Here is a 23,819-nt window from a genome sequence, read left to right on the forward strand (position 1 = left end):
AGATGGACAAGTAAATTACGAAATTATCATGACGTGGAACCGTAACATGGGCACAAGCCAATTGGCGAGAAAATTCACCATACATTGTAAATATACAGGCGAACCAAAAGACCTTTTAATTTTCTATTACGGGCAAAGCCGTGCGGGTACCACTAGTCTCTAATATTAATGAAACGTTTATGCCTGTCAAAACATGACAAAGGGATTCTGATTTTGTATTTAAATTGAAGAGGATGTTCCACATAGGCGGATTTAGGACTGAGTTCCTGGGGGGGCAGGGTTTTTTTTTTTGAGCAACACTTTAAATTGCCCCATGTTTTTGGTCTGTTTTCCTGCGATGGTCATGCTTTTAATCTTTTTTTGTGTGTGTGTGTCGTTTTTCATTAATGTGTGTTTTCATGCTGTCCTTTTTGAATTGACCTTAAGAGAGGTGACTGGCATCAAGAGAATAACGCAGGGCTCCCTTTTAAGTGGGATAAAAAATATCTCCAATTTTAGGGGGTCCGGGGGTTTCTCCCCCGGAGGAAGTTTTGTAAAATGGATATAAAATTCTGCATTTTGAAGCCTTATAAGGGTTAATTGGATAAACAAAAATCTCGGGGGAAAAATAGACAAATAGTTTATTTTTTAAGTTTTATGATTTAAATGTGCTTTGTGATGTAAGTTAATATTTTAAAAGAAATGGTGTACAGGTTTAGAAAATATGTAACATGCGAGTAACATACTACTTATTAGAACAATTCATAATTTATAGACTTGATAAGAAATAAAATCGAAGCACACTTTGCTTAGGAGTTTCAAAGACTTGTCTAATTATTTTTAAGGTTTGGTTGGTTAGATTGGGTGTTTTGGCACAAGAGCCCTAGTAGGCTATACTGCGCCAATTCTTTTCAAGGATTTTAGAACATTTAATAATTTAAGGCACCTCATTTGCACTTTCCAGTCTCTGAAATTAAGTACTAGATTATACAGTTGTGCAGTATTATTCAAACTTAAAAAAAAAAAAAAAAAAAAAAAACATCTATTTTAAGTTTAAAAGAAAAAATAAACTGTAGAATTCTCTCATTACAACAACCTTTTTTTAAAAAAAATATGCAGTGCAGAAAACGAAAAGGAATAGAGGTTGTGTATCATTTTTTCCGGGCTAAACGGATTAACAATATGCAGTAGAAGCAAGATAAAAGCAATCAATACAAAAGAATTTCTAAAATATTGCATTCGGGATTAAATAAATAGCAAGATATGAAACATGTGAGTCACAAAAATTTATTTCAAGTAATATGTTACAAACGTAAGCACCATGATTTCTACGCTTTTGATGCACGATGTAACAAGGAGCTAAATTTTATATATTTTGGCATTCCTCCCCTTACCATTTGTTAGAAATTTAAAATTTAAGGTTTGTAGCCACTCTTTTCTTCCAAATATTCAAGGTTTTCAAGCACTTGAAGATGAAATTATTTTTTTCAATCACTTTCCATTTTTTAAGGAACAAATCATGCAATTTTTTTCGAGCCACTTCAAAGTAGTGGCCCGAAGCTCTAGCTTGTTTATCTTATAGGCAAATCCGGCCCTATTACCTGCAGATTTTTGTAATTTTTACGAAAGTTCGTCAGTTTTTACGGTTAAAGGATTTCTACAATTTTACCAATCTGGACGTGTGAATCCAGAAAGTTCCTCAAAATCTTTCGTCTGTAACAACACAAAATATCTAGTTTTTTAAATCACGCAAATTGAAAACAAACATTCTGAAAAGAAAGAAAACAAATCATAACGAGCAGATCATTCTGTTAACGCAAATGGGGAAGGGGGGGTTTTCTTTGTTTTAGGTTCTAATTTAAAAATAATCGTCAATTATTGTAAGTGTTGCAGCTAAATGCATAGCTCGTTTAGCCTATTTTCATTTGTATACTTGCCCAAATGGTTCTCAGTTCAAAATAGTGAATTTAGGCATATTTTCAGCACCCCAGTGACAGCTGTACTATTTGTATTTAATGTTCCTTTTTTTTCTTTTCTCCCATCAGAAAAAGACATTCACTATAATCTTCATTTTCATTAAACTGTTCAAAAAAATAAAAAAATAAAAATGATTTTTTGTTTTAAGATTTTGGATGCGTTGTTACTATTTAAAGTCCTCCCAAAACTGAGGGGCATTACCCCCTATGCCCCCCTCCTATAAATTCACCCGTGCCATTCTGAAATAGTCAAAAAAGAAAAAAAATAATGATTTTTTAAAATTTTTTTGGAAGATGTGTTGTTACTATATAAAGTCCTCCTAAAACTGGGGGGGGCATTGCCCCCCTCTGCCCCCCCATAAATCCGCCCATGATGTTCCACCTTAACATCTGAAACTGTAATTCTTTCCGGTAAAATCGTTAAAAAGGAAATGTACGGAATCGTCTACAATGCAATGGATTTAATTTCTGAAACAATACATTGTCCAATGCTCTTTTAGAAACGGGCGGGGGAGTCAAGTAATTATGGTCAATTCTTTGAACTAAACTAAAAAGTTTACTTAAAAAGTTGTCAACAATACATAAATATTATGCACAAGTAAAAAACAGCAAGTTGGCTTACCATATTTTTTTCATGCATGATAACATTTAGCAGTCGAATTGCCACGAACAATAGTTAAAAATCACAAACAGACATTGCACAAATTATAACGCAACGTGTTCACCGCGAGAATTAAAATGGGGAAACACGAATTTCTTACGCCTCGTATGCTCATGCTCAACATTGTGTGCTGCACATACCAAAATAGCATTCATGACTCAGGAAGAAAAATGCTAATATATGCATTAATTAGTATCACATATTTTCAGGGTAAACAATTTAGAGCTTTTAAATAGCATGTTTAGACACAAAAGGCAATAATTTTTCTTTTTATATAGGCGGCGAGACGGATAGCTAGTTTTAAGGAGCAGTTTAGTTTCACCACAAGAAAAAATGAAAAGTTCAAATTTATTTTTTTTGGTTGGAGAGATTTCCCCCATTTGGAGCATTTTTGAATGGTTGATCTCGGCGCCTTCTAATGAGCAAGAGAATGCTCAAGACTAATAACCTCTAAATGCAATAACCTAATTAAATGTATGACTAGAAATGCATGATTAAAAAATAGTTAAAGACAACTTAAAAATAAAAACTAAATTTATTTGGTAATTTAGTAAAGTTAGTTAAATAAAATTAAAAAACATTTGAAACAACGCGAACTAGAGCTGAGCTATATCAATCTATTATCTATCTATTAAAAATAAAACCCGCGTCGTTGCATAAAAGCAAACGAGCGCTCGAGTCAACTAGCCAGAGAGAAAACACCGAAGAAGTCGATTTTCTACTCGATACATTTCCTTTTATCCTCAGTGAACTCATTAGCATGCGGACGCCAAATCCCCTTCTGATACACGCCAGCATAGCACCTGGCCAATGAGCATCAGGCATGTGCCGATCTGTTACGATGCTTCGTTGATTACGTAAAGATCGTGACGTCATAGATAGGCGACTGCACGTGCGAGATACGTCTTCAGGCATCCGCATTAGAAGGTAGAAAAACATCGTGGAAAATTTCTCCCATACTAGGATTAGGCAAGTGACTGATATTATGGTGAGATAAGTGGTGAGCTGAATTAGTTAAGACTTGTTAATTATTATATAAGGGGCACTAGGCCAACAGACTCTGGCGCCGTCGTGCGCCGCACGACCTTGCACATAGGGACGGCGCGGCCCTGCTCACGTGTAGGTGTAAACTATCTCCTTGCCAATTGCAACCCATGAGCAGTCATAATTTTTCCCCAGAAGGGAAACAATTTTTAGCTGTTGGGGAAAATTTAAATTTTTATTCATTGATTGACGATTGTAAAAAAAATTAAAAAAAAAAGGAATCTTTCGGTAGTGTTTTGAAATTAGATGATGAAGCTTTTGATAATAGTTGTGCTAAACAAAAGTAAAGTTTTTAACACATCCAATTTTGGAGAAAATTAGTGATATCACAGGTAATTCGAAACCTTATAGCTAATGACTTGATTTAGGATTTGCTTTAACAAGTCAAAAATTAATTTGAAAAGAAAAAGTTTCTGTAAGATTGTACATGAATACAAATTGAATCATTTTTTTCTAAGAAGGTGAAATCATGGGAAAAAAAACTTTTTTCTTATTTATTTATTTTTTTTTTTTTTAATATTAAAAGGTGTTGAATTATATCATTAGTAGTATAGTTCGAGTTCAATAATGAAAACCCTTAAGAGCGGCCACACCCTCTGAGCAGCCACATTTTCACTGAACGGAGGGGTGGCCACTTGGAGAGGTTTCACTGTATTCCTAAAATTTTAAAAATGTCCTAAATTTTTGCATTTTTGACCTGATTTTCCTAAAATGTTATCAATTCTTTCTCATTTTAGAAACAGCTGAAAAGCTGTCAAGTTTTGAGTTTTTGCTTTTTGTTGAGTATCTGAAGTAGATGTGAACCATATATTTTTTTTAATGAGTATTTGTATTAAGTGTATTTTTGTTGGATAAAGAAAATAAATGGATTCTTAGAAAGTTTTATTGCATTCGGAAATCATTTTTATCCTTATTTTTTTGAGCTGCAGATGTGTTTACTAAAATTTGCTCAGCTTTGCACATATAGTTGTGAATGTTCAGATTTGGATGCAGTGTGAGTAAACGTTATTTCTTCTAATAGTTTTGTATGACTAATGATTGGTATTTCAATGAAATTTTTTGTATTTCTCATGTCATATTTAAAAAATTCCCATTTTAATGCACTTTCTTAATCTAATTTAATCATTACAATTTTTGTGAAAATGTCTTAAAAATAAATAGATTATCCTGAAAAAACTCCTGTATTTCCGTAAATAGTTTTAAAAAAAAAACATTTTTAAAAAGTGCTTGCCTAAATGCACAGGTGATGACAAAATTACAAAAGAAATTAGTTATAGCCCTAACCTGCATGCTTAGCAGCTTTTACAAAACAAATAAAAACTACCAAATAGTGAGCAATACTTAGAACACATGTTTATGACAATTTTAAATTAGAGTAATACTGGCTGTCAAAAACTATAAATAGTTTTTTTTTTATTGTGATTAATAGCTAATATGTGGATAATATGTAAGGCTATAAAGCCTGTATCACTTGTCTTAAAAAATGTCCTAAAATTTTTTAATTTCCACTCCTACCTCTGGTGGCATGTGTGTTTGAAATTTCATGATTTCCCTCTACCTCATCATGGACATTCACTGTCCTAAATGGCTTTTCTCCAATTTTGAACTTTTTAACGTGGTCTTTCAAGATGGCGGTTTTAACAGTAATGCAGTTTCTGTTGTAGAAGATCAGTGGGGGAAGAGTAACGTGGTTTGACTACATAAATTGTAATCAACACACTCTTCTGTAAAATAAAAATAAATAAAAATAAGTTGTATTCTTTTAAGAATTTCTTATTTCTTATTATTTGTAAAGGAATACCACAAAGAACAAAGCAAACTGTGTTTTTTTTTTTTTTTTTTTTTTTTTTTTTTTTTTTTTTTTTTTTTTTTTTTTTTTTTGAGTTCAGTAGGACAACACTGACAGATTTTTCCAGAAGAAAAAAATAATTAAGCATGGCACTTTCAAATATTGAGGGCGCTAAATCTAATAAGGGTATAAGTTTTCACAACTTTCCTATTTTCGAGATATATACACAATTGAATAACAGCACATAATAGTACAGTTCAATGGTGTAGGTCTCAGTAGTTAACTATGCAATGCCTATGAGACTTTCTGTTAGCCATTGGTCACTCTCTAAGAAGCGTATTAGTTTCACAAGTGTAGTTTTAAAATTGTTATTGTCTTCTTCGTATCATCAGATTTCTTTTTAAAAAATCCTCAAAAAATTTCTCTTTTAGATGGTTCTGGGAACTTGTTCATGATTTTAAGCTTGAACAAAAAAGGAAATTGTTGCAATTTACTACAGGAAGCGATAGAGTTCCTGTTGGAGGTCTGAGTAAGCTCAAATTAGTCATCGCTCGTCATGGTCCTGATTCAGACAGGTGATTGTCTTTTTAATATTTCTTTTTTTAAAAATACTTAATGTAATATTTTTAACTTTTTAACAGCCTAGTGTTAAGACTACTTTATTGGCTATTAGAAATGTTAAAAATTATTGTATAATAGACACTTGATTTCATTAGCACTTAAAATTTCATGAAATAATATAGTGGTCCTGATGTTGCTGTAATTTTAAATTCCTTTGATTTATTGTTATTCCATAAAACATCAACCTATATATATATATTTGCATTTCATTCAAGAACTCACATTCTAAAAAATTATCGATAAATAAGAGAGCAATTGTTCTATAACTTTTGTGACATAAAAAGTATGCTTCAGCTGGCATGTTTCAATAAAAATTAAATCACCCATGCATTTAGAGGATCAGCAACAAATTGGTGAAACTAATATCGTAATAACTATATGATCGTAAATAACTAGGGAACAAGCTGTAAATTTCTGCAATTAGCTTACTAAATATGAAGCGTATAGCTGCAAAAGTAGGTATATCCAATTACAGTTGAGTTTCGACTTACGCGAGGGATGCATTCCAAGACTCTTCACATAAGTCAAAATTTTGTGTTGTAGAAAAATGAATGTATGTATTTTTTTTAGAAACATACCAAGTTCTTTTAGAAAGAGGGAGAGACACAAAATAAAACAGCACAAGAACATACAGTATGCAGTAATAATAAAACGCTGCACTATAATAGTACTGTTCAGTAGATACAGTAATAAAAATTTATGAATTAAAAATGAAGAAGATGATGATTAATGCACCATGATCAGATCGTTATTCTGATCTAATTTTTAAATACATTTGCTTCGCCTTTTCTTTTATAACATTTCCATTTAGAGCAACACCTCTCTTCCTGATCTCTTTAACCATCACTTTCTGCGAGTTTCAACATTGAAATTAAGTTCTGAACATTAACAAATATCTTTTTTCTTGATTTCAAACTGTATGTACGGAAGTTTCTCTTATACTTGTTGTTGTGCTGCATTCAATGCATTTTTTAGCTGCTCAAACAAGAAAATGTTAAGCTTTCCTATATTTGCTAGAAGCAATCTTTTTCTTTCCATCTTTGCAAACTTTAGATAAAACAGTGTGACAAAATGCCATTACATTTTATGAACTTTAATATTTAGAATGAAAAAACTAAATGAAAACTGCTAAGTGGTTGTTTGTTATACTAACCAAGTGCTGTGTAGACTAGCATGCTGTGGTCAGAAATCGCCAAAAAGCTTGAGATTTAGGCAAAAAAAAAAATCACTAATGACCAATCGGTGATAAGTCAGTTTTGACAAAATGTGCAGATACCACATCTGTGCTTAGGACGGCAGTATACTGTTGTGCTAAGCACATTCATTAATTTTAAATGAAGACTTTTACAACAGTACACTCTTACGTAGGTTAGATAAGTTATTTACAAAGCGACTACTGCAAGTTGAAAATTTAATTAAGACACAAATCAAAGAAATAAGTCATAAAACTTTAATAATCAATTTCTCATTTTGAGCCCTACTGCAGATACCACATTTGTGCTTAGCACCGCAGTATACAGGTCCGACCGCGGAAGGTTGAAAACTGGGTTGCCAAAAATATTTTGAAAGAATAAATTACACAAATAAATATTTTAAAAAACATTTATTGTGGTAACAATACGTTTAAGTACACTTTTTCTTGTTTATTAGAAGCAATTACATTACTAATTAAAGTTTTTAATGATTAGTTTACAGTATGAGGGTTTTTCCTTGATCTCAATGAAACATTTTCCGAGAGTTTCCGGACCCCAAATCAAGTTACTTGCCAACCCGATTTAACCCCATTGATTTCTCATTGCGCCTGTGCAAAAGATAGCATCTATAACTTTCAAAATTTCCTACCCAAATCAAGTTGCCATTGTATAAAACATTCCACTTGAATATCATAAAATTTAAATAAGATATCTGCTACCTAATGAGCCGCATTTCAATTATTCTCGGACAAGCAAGAAATCGTAAGAGATGGGACGGTTTGCAAATTTGAGACTCTTGCCAGTGTTTGTTTAGTGTGACTCATAATAAAGACAAGTTTTTTTGTGAACAATCCATAATGATTTGTCAACTACCCAAGAAGAATTGTAATTTTAGGATTAAAAACCATGTATACAAGATACAGAACTGTAGTAGTCACTTATGTATTTACTGACATAGGAATTAGGTTTAAGTTGATTTTTTATGAAAAATTAACAGCTTTTTTTTTCTGGTTAATCCAAATTTTCATTAATCCAAACAACACCCAATCCTAATTAGTAGAGACGTACCGAGTAGCACTTTGGCTGAGTAGCCCAGTACCGGGCCTTTCACTACTCGCCCGAGTTACCGAGTATCAATTATGTTTTAATTAGAACCATCGGCACACACATGATGAATTTTGAACACATTGGAATACTAGTATAGACCTCCATGTCCATTAATAGCTTTTAAAACAAAATTCTAGCGGAAATTTAATTAATCATTACTTAATTTTTTATTTATGTCAAAAAAGTTTACAAAAAAGCTATTTTTAAAATTAAAAATAGATAAATAAATGAAAGGTATGACTAATCAAATTCGAATTGAAACAAATTATATCAATCTATTATAGTGCTAGTCCGCCAAACAATAAATTTTAAAGGCAAATAAAACAACGTTAAAAGCACAAATGTGCAGGAACACTGCTGACATGTGTTTCTGCATTAAAAGGAACGTCTTTTTCAGTGCATAAAATTAGAGCTAATAAATGTAAAGACATCTGACAAAAAAAAAATCTGACTTTCGTCATATGTCTCTATCTATCTATAAAGCTCACTAAAATCTATAAGCTCACGTTTGGTGCATTTTAAAAGGCATTCCTTGTAAGCCAAAACACATGCATGCTGTGTTCCTGCACATTTATTCTTTTAACATTGTTTTATTTGTTTTTATGTTTTAAACTAAGTATTTTTATCTTTCTTATAAATAATTTTTGTTCGAAGCAAAATTCTATTTAATAATATAAAAAATGTTTGTCCCATTTAATAAGTTAAATTAACTTTGTGGATATTAAAATAAAGATTTAATCTATTGAATCATAACAAACTTCATTATTCTCAAAATTAAAATTGGACTTGTAAATTTTAATTGCAAATGACTACAGCATATCATATGCTTGCACTTTTTTATTAATTGTAAAATCAGTCTTGAACAATATTCAATTTTTTACAACTACTCGGTATTGGCCGAGTACCGAGTAGTCGGTACGTCTCTACTAATTAGTTCTAATTAATGGGACTATCATATGAGTGATTGTTTTGAGTCTAATTTCAAGTGTACTGAAATGCTAGTCTGATGATATTTACTCTTTGTATAATTTTTATCTATAGTCTTTTTTATTTTCTTTAATTGTATTACTCTGCATGTTTCTAAGCTCTTTAATTTCTGTTTTAGGTTACCTATAGCTCATACCTGCTTCAATGTATTATTACTTCCAGAATACAGCACAAAAGAAAAGTTGGAAGAAAGACTATTAAAAGCTATTAATTATTCTAAAGGATTTGGAATGCTTTGATTCAGATTCCTGATCTTTTAACAGTGCTTTATTGATGAGAGAAACTTTGCCACTTATTTGTACATAACAGAGATTAAGTGATTTACACTCTGTACAGGCCTTTTCAGGAATGTTTATCCCCCTTTCTTGATCGTCTTGAGCCCAAACTTTAATATATATGTTTGATGAGGAAATTTTAAATTATTACAGAATAAAATTGGCCACCTACTTTAAATTCGAGTCTTAAAAACAGATCTGGACTCTGTCAATAATGTTTTCACTTTTGTGTTAATGTTGTTATACTAGTGTGAACTTGTGTTTAACACTCAGAATTCTTTTCAGTCATCTGTTTTTATAATCAAATCATTTTGAAAGAATTGAATACTTTTGATTTGATTTGAATTTAAAGCAATAAAGTATTTTCTTCAAATTTTGTATTCAATTTTCATCATTTAATGTTACAGACATACCACATTTCTGATTGAAACTTTTCTAAATTTAATGTTTATATGAATCATACATATGATACAAACTTCAGCTTTTTACTGTAATAAGGTGTAGCATGCCTTACCAAATCGGTTGGTATCCATCCACAACACATGTGTGAAATCCTTGTATAGCAATCAAATGCCATCAAAAACTGGTTCATTAACTGAAAAAAAATTAAAACATGTGGAAGTGGGAAGACTTTTACCTATTCTCTCTTTGTTGAAGTGCCAAAAGTCATAGGATAGCAATATGGGAAATCCAGATGGCCATAGTCAGAAATTTATTTTATACTTAAGTAATTCTGTTGTGATTATGATCACATGAATGCACTTAAAATACTTAACTATATTTTAGTTAAAGCTAGCTGCATGGAGCATTTCAGATACTTTTATTGGATTTTAGTTTAATATTGTATAGGAATCTATCGAATGTAAAAGTGTAGAAGTGGCTAAATTTTTCATGCAGATCTTTGCTTCAAACAGCTTCATATTAAATGCAACCACGCACAGAGCCAAGGAATACCTCTGTGTGTCTAAATTATGAAATTCAGTTAATACGTAGGATATACAAAAAAGTTCGGACATTTTTCCCCAAGATTTTTTTTTAACACCAAGTCTTCAGGGTGTTCCTGGTTTAACCTGCAAAAACTCTATTTTCACAACCGTTAGTAGTAGATGCATACTTCCAAATGCAAAAGTGTTTAAAATCAGATGCAGAGTTGAGACATTGAAACTTTGAAGCAAAAATTAAAATGAGTCAAAAAATACAAATTTTAACTTTTATACGGGTTCTAGGTCCCGTAACTTATATTTATAGAAATAATCTTCACGGGAAAATACTACTAACACAAAAAACTTAATAAAATTTGTTCCAAAATTGGAACATGAATTTTAACTATTTTTAACTAATTTCATGCTAAAAGGTAGGTAAGCCTTTAGTTAGAAATTCTTTATTGGACTATGCTTTTATTAAAAACTAGCTGCGTCGCCCGGCTTTGCACAGTTTAACTCAAAAAAATTAGGTCAAGTGATGCGTGTTCAAGAATCAGGGTTGAACAAACAAAAAAAAAATCCGCAAAACTTCTCGACAGATTGCGGAAAAATAACCAAAATAGGAAAAAATTTAAATCTTCCCGATTGAGGGAAAAGAATCAAAACAAAACCCAGAATTTTATTTGTTCACTATCGAGAAAAAAAGTGGCAAAAGATCTTTCTTCTCAATAATTTTCTTCACGCTACAAATTTTAATGAAAGCATTGTTCAACAATGGAATTTTAATTGAAGGCTTACCTACGTTTTTGTACTAGATTAGTTTAAAAGTTATAGTTTACATTCTGATTACCTTTGAATATTGGAAAAAATTCTCAGGTGCCCAAGTACCTCCCTGCCTAATTTTGGTTGAGATCGGACGTAAACTGGATTTATATAGGGAATATACATACATACACACACATATCTTCTGTTTTATTTATGCAGCCTAGCTGCATCGAGAAAGACCATGCAAAACCGGGAGATGCAGCTAGTAATGTGAATAAAGAATAAAATTGCTTTTTTGCCTCGTAAACACTAACAGCATCCTCAATTGCTGAACAATTAAAGATTAACAATTGATTAATTGGTAAATAACCACAACAACTAACACTTTATCAATTATAATTATGGAAAATTACAATTAATGATTAATTGTTAATTGTAGTTTAATACAATTAAATTTTAATTGTAGTTTACTACAGTTAACTGTTAATTAATTGTTAATTGTAGTTTGCTTCAATTAACAATTGTCAATTGTTTTGTGAATTTTAATTAAAACTAACTTTAAAAAATTACTGGTTTTGTATAATATACTGTACAGGCGACAGGCCTTCCTGGGACGGGTACCATATTATTATCTATTCAAATGCACATTTTAGCAACTAATAAAAGATCAATGCTCAACAGTAACTTGATTACGAGCAATAAATTATTTACTGCAGCATATGACTTTTCTCAAAAAATCTTATGGCTCCAGCAAAATTCCCTCAAAAAAGGTATTTCAATTAAAAATTCAAAAATATTTTTTTTCCTTTTTTTTTTTTTTTTACTAATAAAAGTCTAAAGAACATCTAAGAGAAATTTCAGAAATGTATCTTAATTACATGATTTAAAAAAAAAATAATAAAACAGAGCAGTCTCTGAGACCTCACGTCAGCTATTGTGTCCTTCTTTCTCACCTCCCTTGTTATGGGTTAAACTAAAACAATGATTTACACAAACTTAAAACACAAACATTTACTTGTGGAAAAAGCTTGCTAAGACGAGACTAGTTCAAGCGGCAGGCAAGCAATCAGCACTGAACAAAAATACGAAATTGAATAAAACTTGTGTGTGTGCTGTACCTATTGTTACATAAAGTTAATTTAATTGTTTTAATAAAGTTAATTTAATGTTAGGTTTTAATTGTTTCATAAAACAATTTAAAAAGTTAATTGCAATTATTTTAATAAAATTATTGTAATTGCAATTACTTTTTTAATCAATTAACAAGGCAATTGAAAAAATAATTGATTAATACCCAACACTGCTACTAGCACATTTCAAGTTTTCATCTGTACAGAATAGGTGAAAACTTTTCAATGAAAATCCAACTCTAATATCCTTTGCAACTTGGCAGCATTGAACACCTTAGAATAAACAGGGCACCCGACAGATATTCAATTTGCCAAAAGAAAAGGGATCTGCTTTTAAAAAAGGGACCTTGATTGTAAGTTTTTAAAGCAGGGGGGGGGGGGGGGGGGTGCACTGAGCAATAGGCCACCTATTAGCCTACTATAATTTATATATAGATGAAGTTTTTTTTTTTTTTTTTTTAATGAACTTTTGCGAGAAACAAGAAACTATGCTGGATGACTTTTTTATACCTACTAATAGTTTTGAACTCTAGTTGTTGTTTCTTCACTTGACTCAAAATTTAAATTGTTGCAGTTGAGGTGTGAACAAGACATTATTTTTTCAGAGGGAAAAAACAAGTAAATAGATAATAGAGGTTAGATAGAAATTTCAAAATAAAACTGAAATTTCAAATGAAGAAAAAAAGACCAGATTTTGAAAAGAACAGCCTTTTAAGGACTTGAAACAAAAAAAGGAGACTAGTAGGGAACCCTGAGTAGACCTGGGTTTTGTCAAGTCTGAACAGCGACTTTGACAAAAGAATTCTCTTAGGACATTTGAAGATCCAAGAGACTAAGTTATTTTTAGAAAAAACCAGCTGTAGCTGCATAGACTATGTCAAAAAATATTTTTTTCTAAAATCAATATGCATACCAGCTAAAGTTGTGCCAAATGACATTTTAAAAATGTAAAAATTTTTAACTAAATATTTTAAGATTAACAGACCTCTCGTGAACATCCAAAATAATTTTTTTGCCCCTTTTTTGACACAAAATATGCATGATGCAATAAATATTTAACATAAAAATATTTTTGCTGCTCATTAATTTGTACATCTAAAGCATAATAAAGATTAAAACAATGTTTTTTACATTTAAAGCAATCAGTTCTAGTTACCTTGAGTATTTTCAGATCTCTTAATTTCAGCTTCCATCGTATGTAGCAGAACAGCCGTTTTGTTCCCGACTTACTGTAGCTCTGAAGTTAAAATTGCATGTTAGCGTTTTGTACACAAATTTAAGCTTACATTCTTTTCATTTTTGATTAAGTTTTAATTATTTTTCAATTTTCATATTTATTTAAGTTTCATTTTAACTTATAGGTAAGTTTTTAAATTCAGAATGAGTTTCAAAAGCATCTCCTATTTTTGGGATATAAGCATCACATACTAGAAATCCTGGCTACTAATGTGCTTGAACTATTCTATCCATCATCAGGACCACAAATTGCCATTTTTTGCTCGATTAAAATATTTTCGTCCTTTCATAAGCCAAGAAAACTATGAATCAATTGATAAACACACTCCAGATTATGTTTTAATAGAAAATGAAAAGCAGTGGTTATAGAATAAATGAAATCATGTTGTACAATTCCTTAGGCAACAACTAAAAGAGGAAATCCAACTTCAATCGTGATTATTTAGAGTTTTTAAAGCTATCACTGATTGGTGATTGCTCTTAGTGAGGCTGATTACATTCTTTGTAGTAAGTTTAGTTCACCTGGTGCTTTTCACAGGGGAAGATGAATGGCAAAAGGCATTTACTGCTTGAAGATTTTGCTTTTGCAAGGAATTCAAGCATTAAAAAGAATATGTCTGCTGATTACGACAATCTATGTAAAAAGTTGGCTCAATGCCCCCAGTAGCTGCAAAATGAGCAACGTAATGATTTACATCTTTAACAAATACCACAACTATAAAGAAACTAATAGTGAAGTAACTCTTATAGCACTTAAAAAATTTTAAGGACTACTTTTGGTATCTAAGTGCATTTAGTTGGATTAGGTTTTTACTCAGATGTTGCGCCTCCAAAGAAAGCAGTTGCCATGGTGAAAGCTTTACAGCAACCAAAATCTGGAAAGGATTTTAGATATTAATTCTTTTTGGAGTGAACCAATGTTGGATTTTGTTACAGAACAGACTTGGAGTCTGTTTAGTGTAATGAAATTTTATACTAATTTCATACCTGAGCAAAAAGAAATGATTACACCAAGGTTAAGGAAGTAGTGTCAGCATTGAAGGTAGTAAATGATTGTGCTGAGTGAGCAGTTAAATTAGCAAGAGATTTTAATTTGAAACTTACTTATGATGGAGAACAGCGTCAACTCATTTTTCAAATGGCAGAAATCAAACTGAACATTAGTGGAATTTCAGTTAAAAAATTTTTAAAGGTAATTTCAGCAAAAAGAAGATTTAAAATTTTAACTATTGCGCATTATTAAAAGAAAAGTACAAGAGAAAGTGTTTTTGTGTAGTGTAAATTTTATAGAACTTAGAGAAACAATATATTTCTCAATAAATTAGGTTTTAAAAAGGTATTGAGCTGTCATTTAGTACTCTTCAAATGGTTTAAAATTTTGCAAGACAGTTATCTGCATAAAATATCACAATTATCCATGGTATGCTAGTTGAAATTCCAAAAATTTTTTCCCCCCATGCAACTTTGGGACAGTCTAAGCTTCAAAGTCAAGTGGACTTTGAAGCTTGGTGAAAAAAAAAAAAAAATCCATACAGGTTGTTTGCAGCAATTTGAAAGCATACAAAAAAGCTTTGATGTAAGCAGAAAACTGAAAAACAAGGTCATTAAGAGTCAACTGTATTTTAACCTTGTGTACATTTTCAAAAACAATACATGAGGCAGTGAGAAGCAAAGGGATGCAAGTGGACTATTTTAAGTTTCGAGTAAAACGCGTTTAAAGATCAGATCCTTGGTAGGCTGTCATTGAATTTTTTTTCTAAATCATGGAGAGGTCACCTACCATTTGTACTGGTTATCTCCAAATTTTTCCTTTTGCCTGTTTGCATCCCTTTGCTTCTCACTACCTCAAATCATGTCTTGATTTTTCCAAAAAAAAAGAGATGTTTTACTTTATTTTGAACAAGAACAATGATGTTTTGAAAAAATAGCTAATTAGCTATCTTAAAGTAAAACACAATACAATGAACAACTTTTTAAATTAAAAAATATTTATTTATGTACAAGTTTTGTATGTAAATAAAAAAAGGTTTTTTAAGCTCTGTTGAAGGTATATCATGCAATATTAGCAACCTTTTCTGTCATGTTTTGGACTTACGCATACTAAGACACTTTTTAAAACTTTGCGACCCGCTAATTCTCTTCTAAGTTTTTCCCTAATTTCCATTAATTTTTGCTGCTTTTTTTCTTTCAAATTTCGCAAAAGTTTTTCTTTTAAAATTCTTTCTTGTTTTATCAACATTTCTTGTCTTTTCTTCTCCAGCTTTTTAAACTCCTCAACTTTTTTTTGTTGTTCTATTTCTAACTCCCTCAACCGTTCTTTTTCCATCCTTTCTTGATTTTCCTGCTCTCTCTTTTTTTCTGCCATCTGAAAGAGTCAAAATTTACAGCAGTTGAAAAGACATGTTTTATTAAATATAGTAATTTTAGGAGTTTTTTTAACGGATAGAAATCATTCAGTGGCAGATACAACCAGCGGGCATTTGCCCGGCCGTGCACAAGGAAGGAAAAGGGACACCTGCTGGCCCGAACCAGGGAATTTTTTTTAATAAAACCCAAAAAAAGAAAAAACAAACTTAAGCTGTTTTTTTTGTTTTTTTTTTTTTTTAATGTGGGTTTTTTGTCTTTTTTAGGGAAAAGGTAGGGCACTTGTAGCAGATGGACAAAGCATAGAAATTGTCTTGGGGTGGAAAAATAGTTAAAATTCAGCACATTCGGAAGAAATGTATAAAAGACCATGGGCAGTTCTCAAAAGGTGGGGAAAAAAAAGTTAACTTTGAGCAATTTCAAAAATTTTCGAATTTGATATCAATTTTGCTTTTATTCTATAGTATGCATACCTAGAACACAATAAATGAACATGAAAAGACAGCAGGTATTTGTAAAAATTGTTAATTGGCAAATTAAATTAGCAGTCTGTAGGTAACACATTTTGGACATTGTTGTCCTGTAGGTAACGGATTTTGGACATCATCATAATGTAAGTTTCACCATTTTTGACAACTGTTAATCTGATTTTTAACTTTTCCAATGAAAATTTTATCTACTACTTTTTGAATTTTGCAATTTAATGATAAAGAGGATATTAATGAAGTACTTGAATGGCTATACATACTGCTCTTTACATATAATAAAGTTTTGGAATGATTTTGAAGAAGTTGATGAAATGTAGAAAAAAGCTTCATGGAAATAATTATACAAACTTGTAGTTTGATTTATTGGGACAAATAAGGAATAAAAATAGAGACAAATAAATACGACATATATATTTTTAAAGGAAAAATAAACAAAATATGCTTTAAGAAAGAATGTAAAAAGTGACATCAGTTTTAATAATGAATATTTTTTCTAATGTCATAAGAATTAAAACGATGTCTAAAAAAATTATTGAAAAAAGAAATTCGTATTTCTATTTGGAGATCGTTAAATTATGTTTAAAAGAAAGAAGAGCAAAAAAAAATCTAAAATAATAAAAGCAGCGGGGAAAAAAAAAATTGCTAGCGCAGGTGATAAAGGCGCCAAAACTGGTGAAGCTGACGATTAACTACATTTGTCAAACTGGAATCCCCCTCTGGTAATCTTTAGCTTATCGTATACTGTGTTGTCACCAACGGAGGTTTGCTTGGCGATTTTCGCGCAAAATGGCTTTCGTTCGATCATAACCAGCCATGTTTCTACTGTAATTTATGTATCGTTCAATGTGTAACGTATTAATTGTGCAAAATACCAATGGATTAAAGAAGATAACATCAAAATAATCCTTTTTATTGATGTTAGAAGACAGTGGATTATAAAAAAAATTATAAATAAACGGACAGAATTATCGGCGTCAAGATCGTAACGCCATTTGGACATCTCACATGTATGTTTAAGAAAAATTATTTTTCTTCTAAGATACTGCATAAAAGCTTATGAAACACTTTTAAACAATTAAAAACTGATTTTGAGGATCAATAAATACCTTTAAAATGAACACATCATATACTTAGTTCTCAAATAATAGCATTGTAAAGATCGTAACTTTTGGACATGCATCAAATTTCAAACTTACTTTTTTCTAAAATCGTTTACAAAGTAAATAATCTGTCTTTACTTTTGTTATTTGTGTAAAATATTAACAAAAAATTATTCAGTGTAAGATTCATGCCTTTAATTTTTTTTTTTTTTTTTTTGAAACGTATGGAAATAATTTTTAAAAAAATTTTTTTAGTGGTACATTTGCTCAGTTAACGTTTTGGTATGTCCAAAATTGTGCCATTTAGCAAAGAAAATATTTTTTAAGGGCATTTGAAGAGCTTTTTTTCCATAATTTATGTCAATTCTTGTTTCTATACAGCATTATAATTTACCTCAAAAATTTTAGAGTTAATTAAAATGAAAGTTATTTGGTGTTGAAGCTTCAAAGTTGAAGTCTGTGTTTGCTCCCACCTTTTGAGAACTGCCCCCATGAAACCCAAGAATAGTGGAGTTTCAGATTTTGTAGTTTCAATGATTACCCACAGTTTAGGCCAAGTTGCTTCTCAAGTGATAAAATCTATTGTTCTTTTTTTAATTTCTTTTCTTTTTTTTTTTGCATTTTACTTCATTGTATTTCATTTTGTTATGCAAAACTACATTAGAACTTCAAATTGTCTACTGAATTCCAGCTTAATCAAGAAATTTTTTGAATCTTATGTAGCATGTTTTTGTATTTCTTTGTACATCGTAAGAAATATAAACTTTTTTTGTAAGATAACAAAAATGCTGTTCATAATATTCTGTTTTCTGTCCGACTGCCTGTAAATCTTGTCAATTTCTAAAGAAGAAAATCCCAGTAATTGGCACTTTAAGAGTTTGTCCTCAAACTTACCTCTGTTTTCATTTCTTAGAAAAGAAATATTTACTTGTAAATATTTTTGAATGCACATCTGTGCATCTGTTTAGTTCACTAAAAGCAAAAATATTTGAAAAGATATTTTTATGAAAATATATGCATAAAAAGTTACCAAAATCACCAGTAATTGGCTTGACGCGGACGCGACAATGCAAATAGATAAAATTTTCCCCTCTTTCAAATTCCTAAGATTGCAGATTATGCGTAATAAACTGCATTTTGGCATGCTAATCATCAAGCTTGGGCCACTGGAGACATTTTATGCGATTGGTTTCAACACTCTTTCCAGAAGTAAAATTATTAAACTCACACAGTTCAGAACTCACTAGAAGAAAAGCTTTTCAAGGAGGATACCAACATTGACACACAACCAAAAACGTTCACATTGAAAATTTTGAGCCATTCCTAGACAATAGAAATGATCTTTCTGGTTTGTTAGTGAAGGAAGATTTTATCACAGAAATTACTCAAATGGTAATGGATGCTTAAATGCTCTGCAAAGAATTAGAGAAAAATTCTTAATGACTGCGAAAAGCCTATCACTGCCAGCTCTCCTATTTGTAAACCAGAGGACGAAATTAATTTATGTTTTCTTTATGCATGTGGTGCATAAAAATTGATATAAGTACACATTAAACTTCTTCTACAATTAGTCATCCCAAGAATGAAGTAGTTTTTCTTTATCTACGGAACCTAACCCCTATTTTAACACTACTATTAGGTCTCAATTTACGCAGTTTCGATTTACGCGGCATTTTCGTGGAATGTAACCCCGCGTAAAACGGGGGTCTACTGTATATATTCTAAAATAAATAAAGAAATAACAGTCAAGCAACTGTAACATCAAGAAAGAAAAATTGATTCAATAAATATCCTTAAAAATCATAAATTAAATATACCTCAGCTCTGTGTAGAAGTTCTTTTAAAAGAATTTTCATGCTATTTTCCTCATCTTTTGAGTGAAAATGCTGTTCTTTAGTGGCACCTTTTGCAATCTGTATTTGACTTGCATTTTTCATTACTTCTTTCATTGCATTTTCTACAGTTTTACTACACAAAATAGAAATTTCAAATTAAGACTATTAAAACAAAAAATAATTAAAATTTTAGATTAAGAAGTATCCAATGCACTTACTCTTTAGTGAATGATGAAATTAATGGCACCTTATGAGTTTCAGCATTACGTTTCTTGATGCACCTATCACTGAGGTAATTCGTTCGGTCAAAGTCCACCTATGCAACAAAATAATGCACTTTTATACCTCTTTAATTTCTGACAGCAAGATTGACTACAAACAAGAAAACTTATAAATTAACTTTTTCAAACAATTGAAAGCTTATCAGTAATTAAATAATTAATACAGCTTTAGAAAGTACTAGGTATTTTTTAATAGAAGTTTATTTTATTGTTACTTTTCCCAATACATCACTTGGCTTGGCAACTTGTTTACTTTCTACTGGTGATGCCAAGTTTACATCACGATGCATTACGATGTATTTTTTTTTCTTTAAAGAGCTTTACGCATATATATAAGTGCTTTTTAAATTTTACAAAATATATTCAAGACCAAAAAATATAAATTATGCCAGTTACTACAAACAAATTCAAACATCAGCAAGAAATTCACAAAAAAAAAAAAAAAGAAAAAAAAAAACAGCATTAAAAGCAAGATAGCAATAAATATTACAGATGTGCGTTTTGCAATTACAATGAACCTATTTTTTCAATGCGAAAAAAGATGTGAGCTAATGAAAACAGTCTCATCTTTTTACATTTGAAAAGGTGCTTCCTCGAAACAACAAAACAGTGTCACACAAGTGGTAATTTTTGTTGCTATTTTAAACTTTACGCAGTTTCTTTTTTTTTTTTTTTCTGGTGAATAATCATAAGATACACTTTGTTCATCACTTTATTTTCCCTCAATAGCTTTAAAAAATGCATTTCCTGCGAGTTTTAGGAAAAGTTTAAGGTATGGTAAATGGTTCGCTTGTGATACTTCCACACAGAGACGCTCAAAACTTAAACTTTTGGGTGGGGGAAATTTTTAATTTTTTGAATTATATTCTGATTTGTAGCAAATAATAAATACGAGTATGAACACAAACATGTATCTGATGGGAACAAACATTAAACATCATAATTTTTTCAAAGGCAATTCCACACAGTTAACGAGTCAGAAAAAAGTGTGGAATAAGAACATTTTCGATTGGTCACAGTGACCTCCATCTGGGTGCCCTTGCTTCCACAGCTTTTTCAAACAATTAGAGATTAAAACCGTAACAATATTAAAGTTGCAACCTATTAAATGTTCATATTTTGACTATTGGATATTGTTAATTGACCCTCAAAACTAAAAAATTCACCATTGCCGAATTTTAAAACATCGCAATTGATTTTTAATGAATTTTTAAAAATCCACGTGCAAAAGTGCGCTTTTCTGAAATGTCACGAGCTTACGTCACAGGGCTCTAATGGGCAGCCTTCCGCCAAAGATTCCTTGTTTTCGCTACGGACATTTTGAGCACACTTACATTTTTATTTTTTAGAGATTCAATAATCCTTTTGAACACACTATGGAGGCCGTATTCGTTAAAGCACAATCCAATTATCTTCCTCAAGTAACATCAATGATGGTATTCGAATATTTCCGAGAAGATGAGAGGTTTAATGTTCCAGAAACGCAAGGAGGTAAGCCTTACATTTCGTCTTCGAAGCTAACTGCACGTCTTTCGGCTTCTCCCGTGGCGGAAGAGCGCATGACATCACTTCCTGTACCATTTGACGTCACAATCGCTTGAAATTGAAAAATTAATTTTTAAAAAATACTTATCGTATCACAAAATTTTTTTCACCTATCATGTTCATACATGTTACTCTATCATATAAAAATAAAATTGAAAACTTCCCTATTGTGAACCAATGTCTTGGTGCTTGGATCTGTAGTCGGTGCGGTATCCACACATCCGTTTAGAAGAAAATTCTAAACCGGTAATGATGTAGAAAGTACACCGTTTTTTTTTTTTTTTTGCAATGCATCACCCAAGCCTAGTCAGTGTAATATTGCATGTACTTCACTTTGTTGTTGGCTTGCAATTTCATTGATATATTTTTAATTTTGCATTTGAAAGAGTGGAACAATTATGATAGAAATATTTTGTTCCGACTCTCTTTTTTATGCTGATATTTTTACTCGGGTTATTATTATTATATTTTTGCTGCTGTGCCTTTCATTTGAATTTTGTTGATAAAAACAATTTGAATATGGTATTAAAAACACTTGCAATGCAATATAGTGTTCATAGTCTTGAATTGATAAAAATCTTCGCTATTTTTTTTTTTTTTTTCAAAAATGTTTTTAATGATACCTACACTAAATTCTGGATTTATCAAAATGTAACTGCATTTTTTCTGTTGAAATAGTTTCAGAAATTAATTTTTCTGACAGAGAAACTTAGTTTGTGAATTGTTAATTTTCCCAAATATATGCCATAGAAATGATGTAATAGAATTAATGCAATAGAAATTCTCTTTTTTTTTATTATTATTTATTTCAGGAGCTTTACAAAATAGTGCCTCTTAGGGAAAAAAAAAAAGTTTTTTTAAAAGTTTAGGATCTTTAAGAACTGTCGCTAGGGAAATACATTCTTTTTTAGTAATTTTTCAGTCAAATATGCTCATAGTACATTCTTTAAGTTTAAATTAATGTTATCCTTTTTTCAAAAATTTTCCCTGAACCATTTTTAAAAACTATTAATGGTGTATATTGAATTATTAATCATGCAAAATTACGTTTTAAATACAACCTGCTTTACTTTTCGTCCGAAAACAAGTTCTATTCAGCAGCTGAATAGCCAAATATTTGATACATGTCTCAAATAGATAAGAGACTTTTTAAATAAACTTATATGATTAAACATGAAATTTCTGTCATGCATACATGCATTCACAGATTTCAGAACAGTTGCAGAAATTGTTCAGCCCTGCACCCTAGTGCAAACCCTGCAGCATAAAGAAAAACACCAATAAAGTTAGTCTAAGAATTTCTCCTCTTTATTAATAGAAGAGTTTCAGTCAGTAGGAGATCTGCTGCAGAACAATGTAAAACATTCTGCGGCTTAAGTTATGAATACTGAGTGAAAAATAGGTAAAATAATTAAGCAATACTTTGACATGTTTCATAATTAACGTAAATATTTTACCAGATACTGTGAAATTTAGTATGTTTTTGTTTAGTATCAAACTAAAACATAGTTGGAAAACTTCAAGTAAGCACTCTAACTGTTCCCAACAATTTAAAACACTATCATCTTAACTTCAGAATGAAACAAGTCATTATGAATGTACCTTGATTTCTGCAAAATATACTTTTCCATCGGGATCCTTGAAAAGGAGTTTTTTACCTCGTAAAGAATCCATAGCGGTAGCAAATTCTACATATTCTTCGTATTGAATGTATACTTCAAATAACAAGTCACTTTGAAGAGAACTCGTTTTTCCAAATGTCAGTTCATCTCCTTTGGCTTTCTGGGGAACCTCCAACCTCCTAATTCTTCCGAAGCTGGAGAAAGCCTTGCGGAGAATTCTTTCACTAGGTTTTTGCTGTTTACTGGATTCTGCAAACCACCGTACCGGAAGCTCTTGTAAATAAATAGTGTCTGGTCTTTCGCCAGGTTTCATCTCATCTACACCTCTGGCATCGCGGAAAAAGGCATCCCAGTCGTGCCTGGTGGGGCCCGCACTTGCAGCGTGAGTAGCTCTTATTTGCAACCATTCTGAAAATCCATTTAATTGAAGACAACCAGCCGCACGAACACGAGCCAGAGCTCGCTCACATGCTGCTTTTGTTTCGAGCTCACCTTCGAATTTGATGACAGCTGAGGTGATTTTTAACGTTTTCAAAAGCCGAAACACATCAGGACGGATCATTGCTTTCAATTTCTCCATGACTTGCCAACTTGATATGCTTTGGCCAGCTACCTTTAATTTTGGTAATTGAACGCTTATTTTGATTTTTGAAATTGGTTTCAAATATAAGCCCAAGCTTGTTTCTAAAGCCACTGCTTCGGTTATATCTGAACAGGTTTGAAATGGCATAATGTTTTTCGGTTTGAATTCGAAGCTCAGAAAAGGTGCTTAAACACCGACTATTTAAAAAAACAGTGAACCGTTTCGAATATTTTCCTCGCTCTCTTTTCATAATAAATAAATCATGAAGAGTGATAGAAGTTAATCCTTTATCATGGAAAGAAAACAAAATTTTCT

The 23,819-nt window shown here is 31.2% G+C and overlaps 2 protein-coding genes across 2 annotated transcripts in view; one reads left to right on the plus strand and one right to left on the minus strand.

Annotated features, from left to right (window-relative positions):
* Positions 1–9,996, plus strand: part of LOC129219705 (ubiquitin-protein ligase E3A-like) — a 64,476-nt gene extending 54,480 nt beyond the window's left edge. Inside the window, exons 9-10 of the mRNA XM_054853990.1 lie at positions 5,881–6,024; positions 9,476–9,996. Coding sequence (XP_054709965.1) covers positions 5,881–6,024; positions 9,476–9,596 — 265 coding nt within the window. The 3' untranslated portion in view covers positions 9,597–9,996. The remainder of the gene's footprint in view (positions 1–5,880; positions 6,025–9,475) is intronic.
* A 5,716-nt stretch (positions 9,997–15,712) lies between these two features.
* On the minus strand, positions 15,713–23,819 carry LOC129220535 (A-kinase anchor protein 17A-like). Its single transcript, XM_054854964.1, has 4 exons — positions 22,902–23,819; positions 19,692–19,789; positions 19,456–19,606; positions 15,713–16,051 (listed from the first exon to the last, which is right to left on the minus strand). The coding sequence occupies exons 1-4, from the start codon at positions 23,649–23,651 to the stop codon at positions 15,749–15,751; spliced, it is 1,302 nt and encodes a 433-aa protein (XP_054710939.1). The 5' UTR covers positions 23,652–23,819; the 3' UTR covers positions 15,713–15,748.

The sequence above is a fragment of the Uloborus diversus genome, chromosome 4, assembly GCF_026930045.1.
Source record: "Uloborus diversus isolate 005 chromosome 4, Udiv.v.3.1, whole genome shotgun sequence".
Taxonomy (NCBI): Eukaryota; Metazoa; Arthropoda; class Arachnida; order Araneae; family Uloboridae; genus Uloborus; species Uloborus diversus.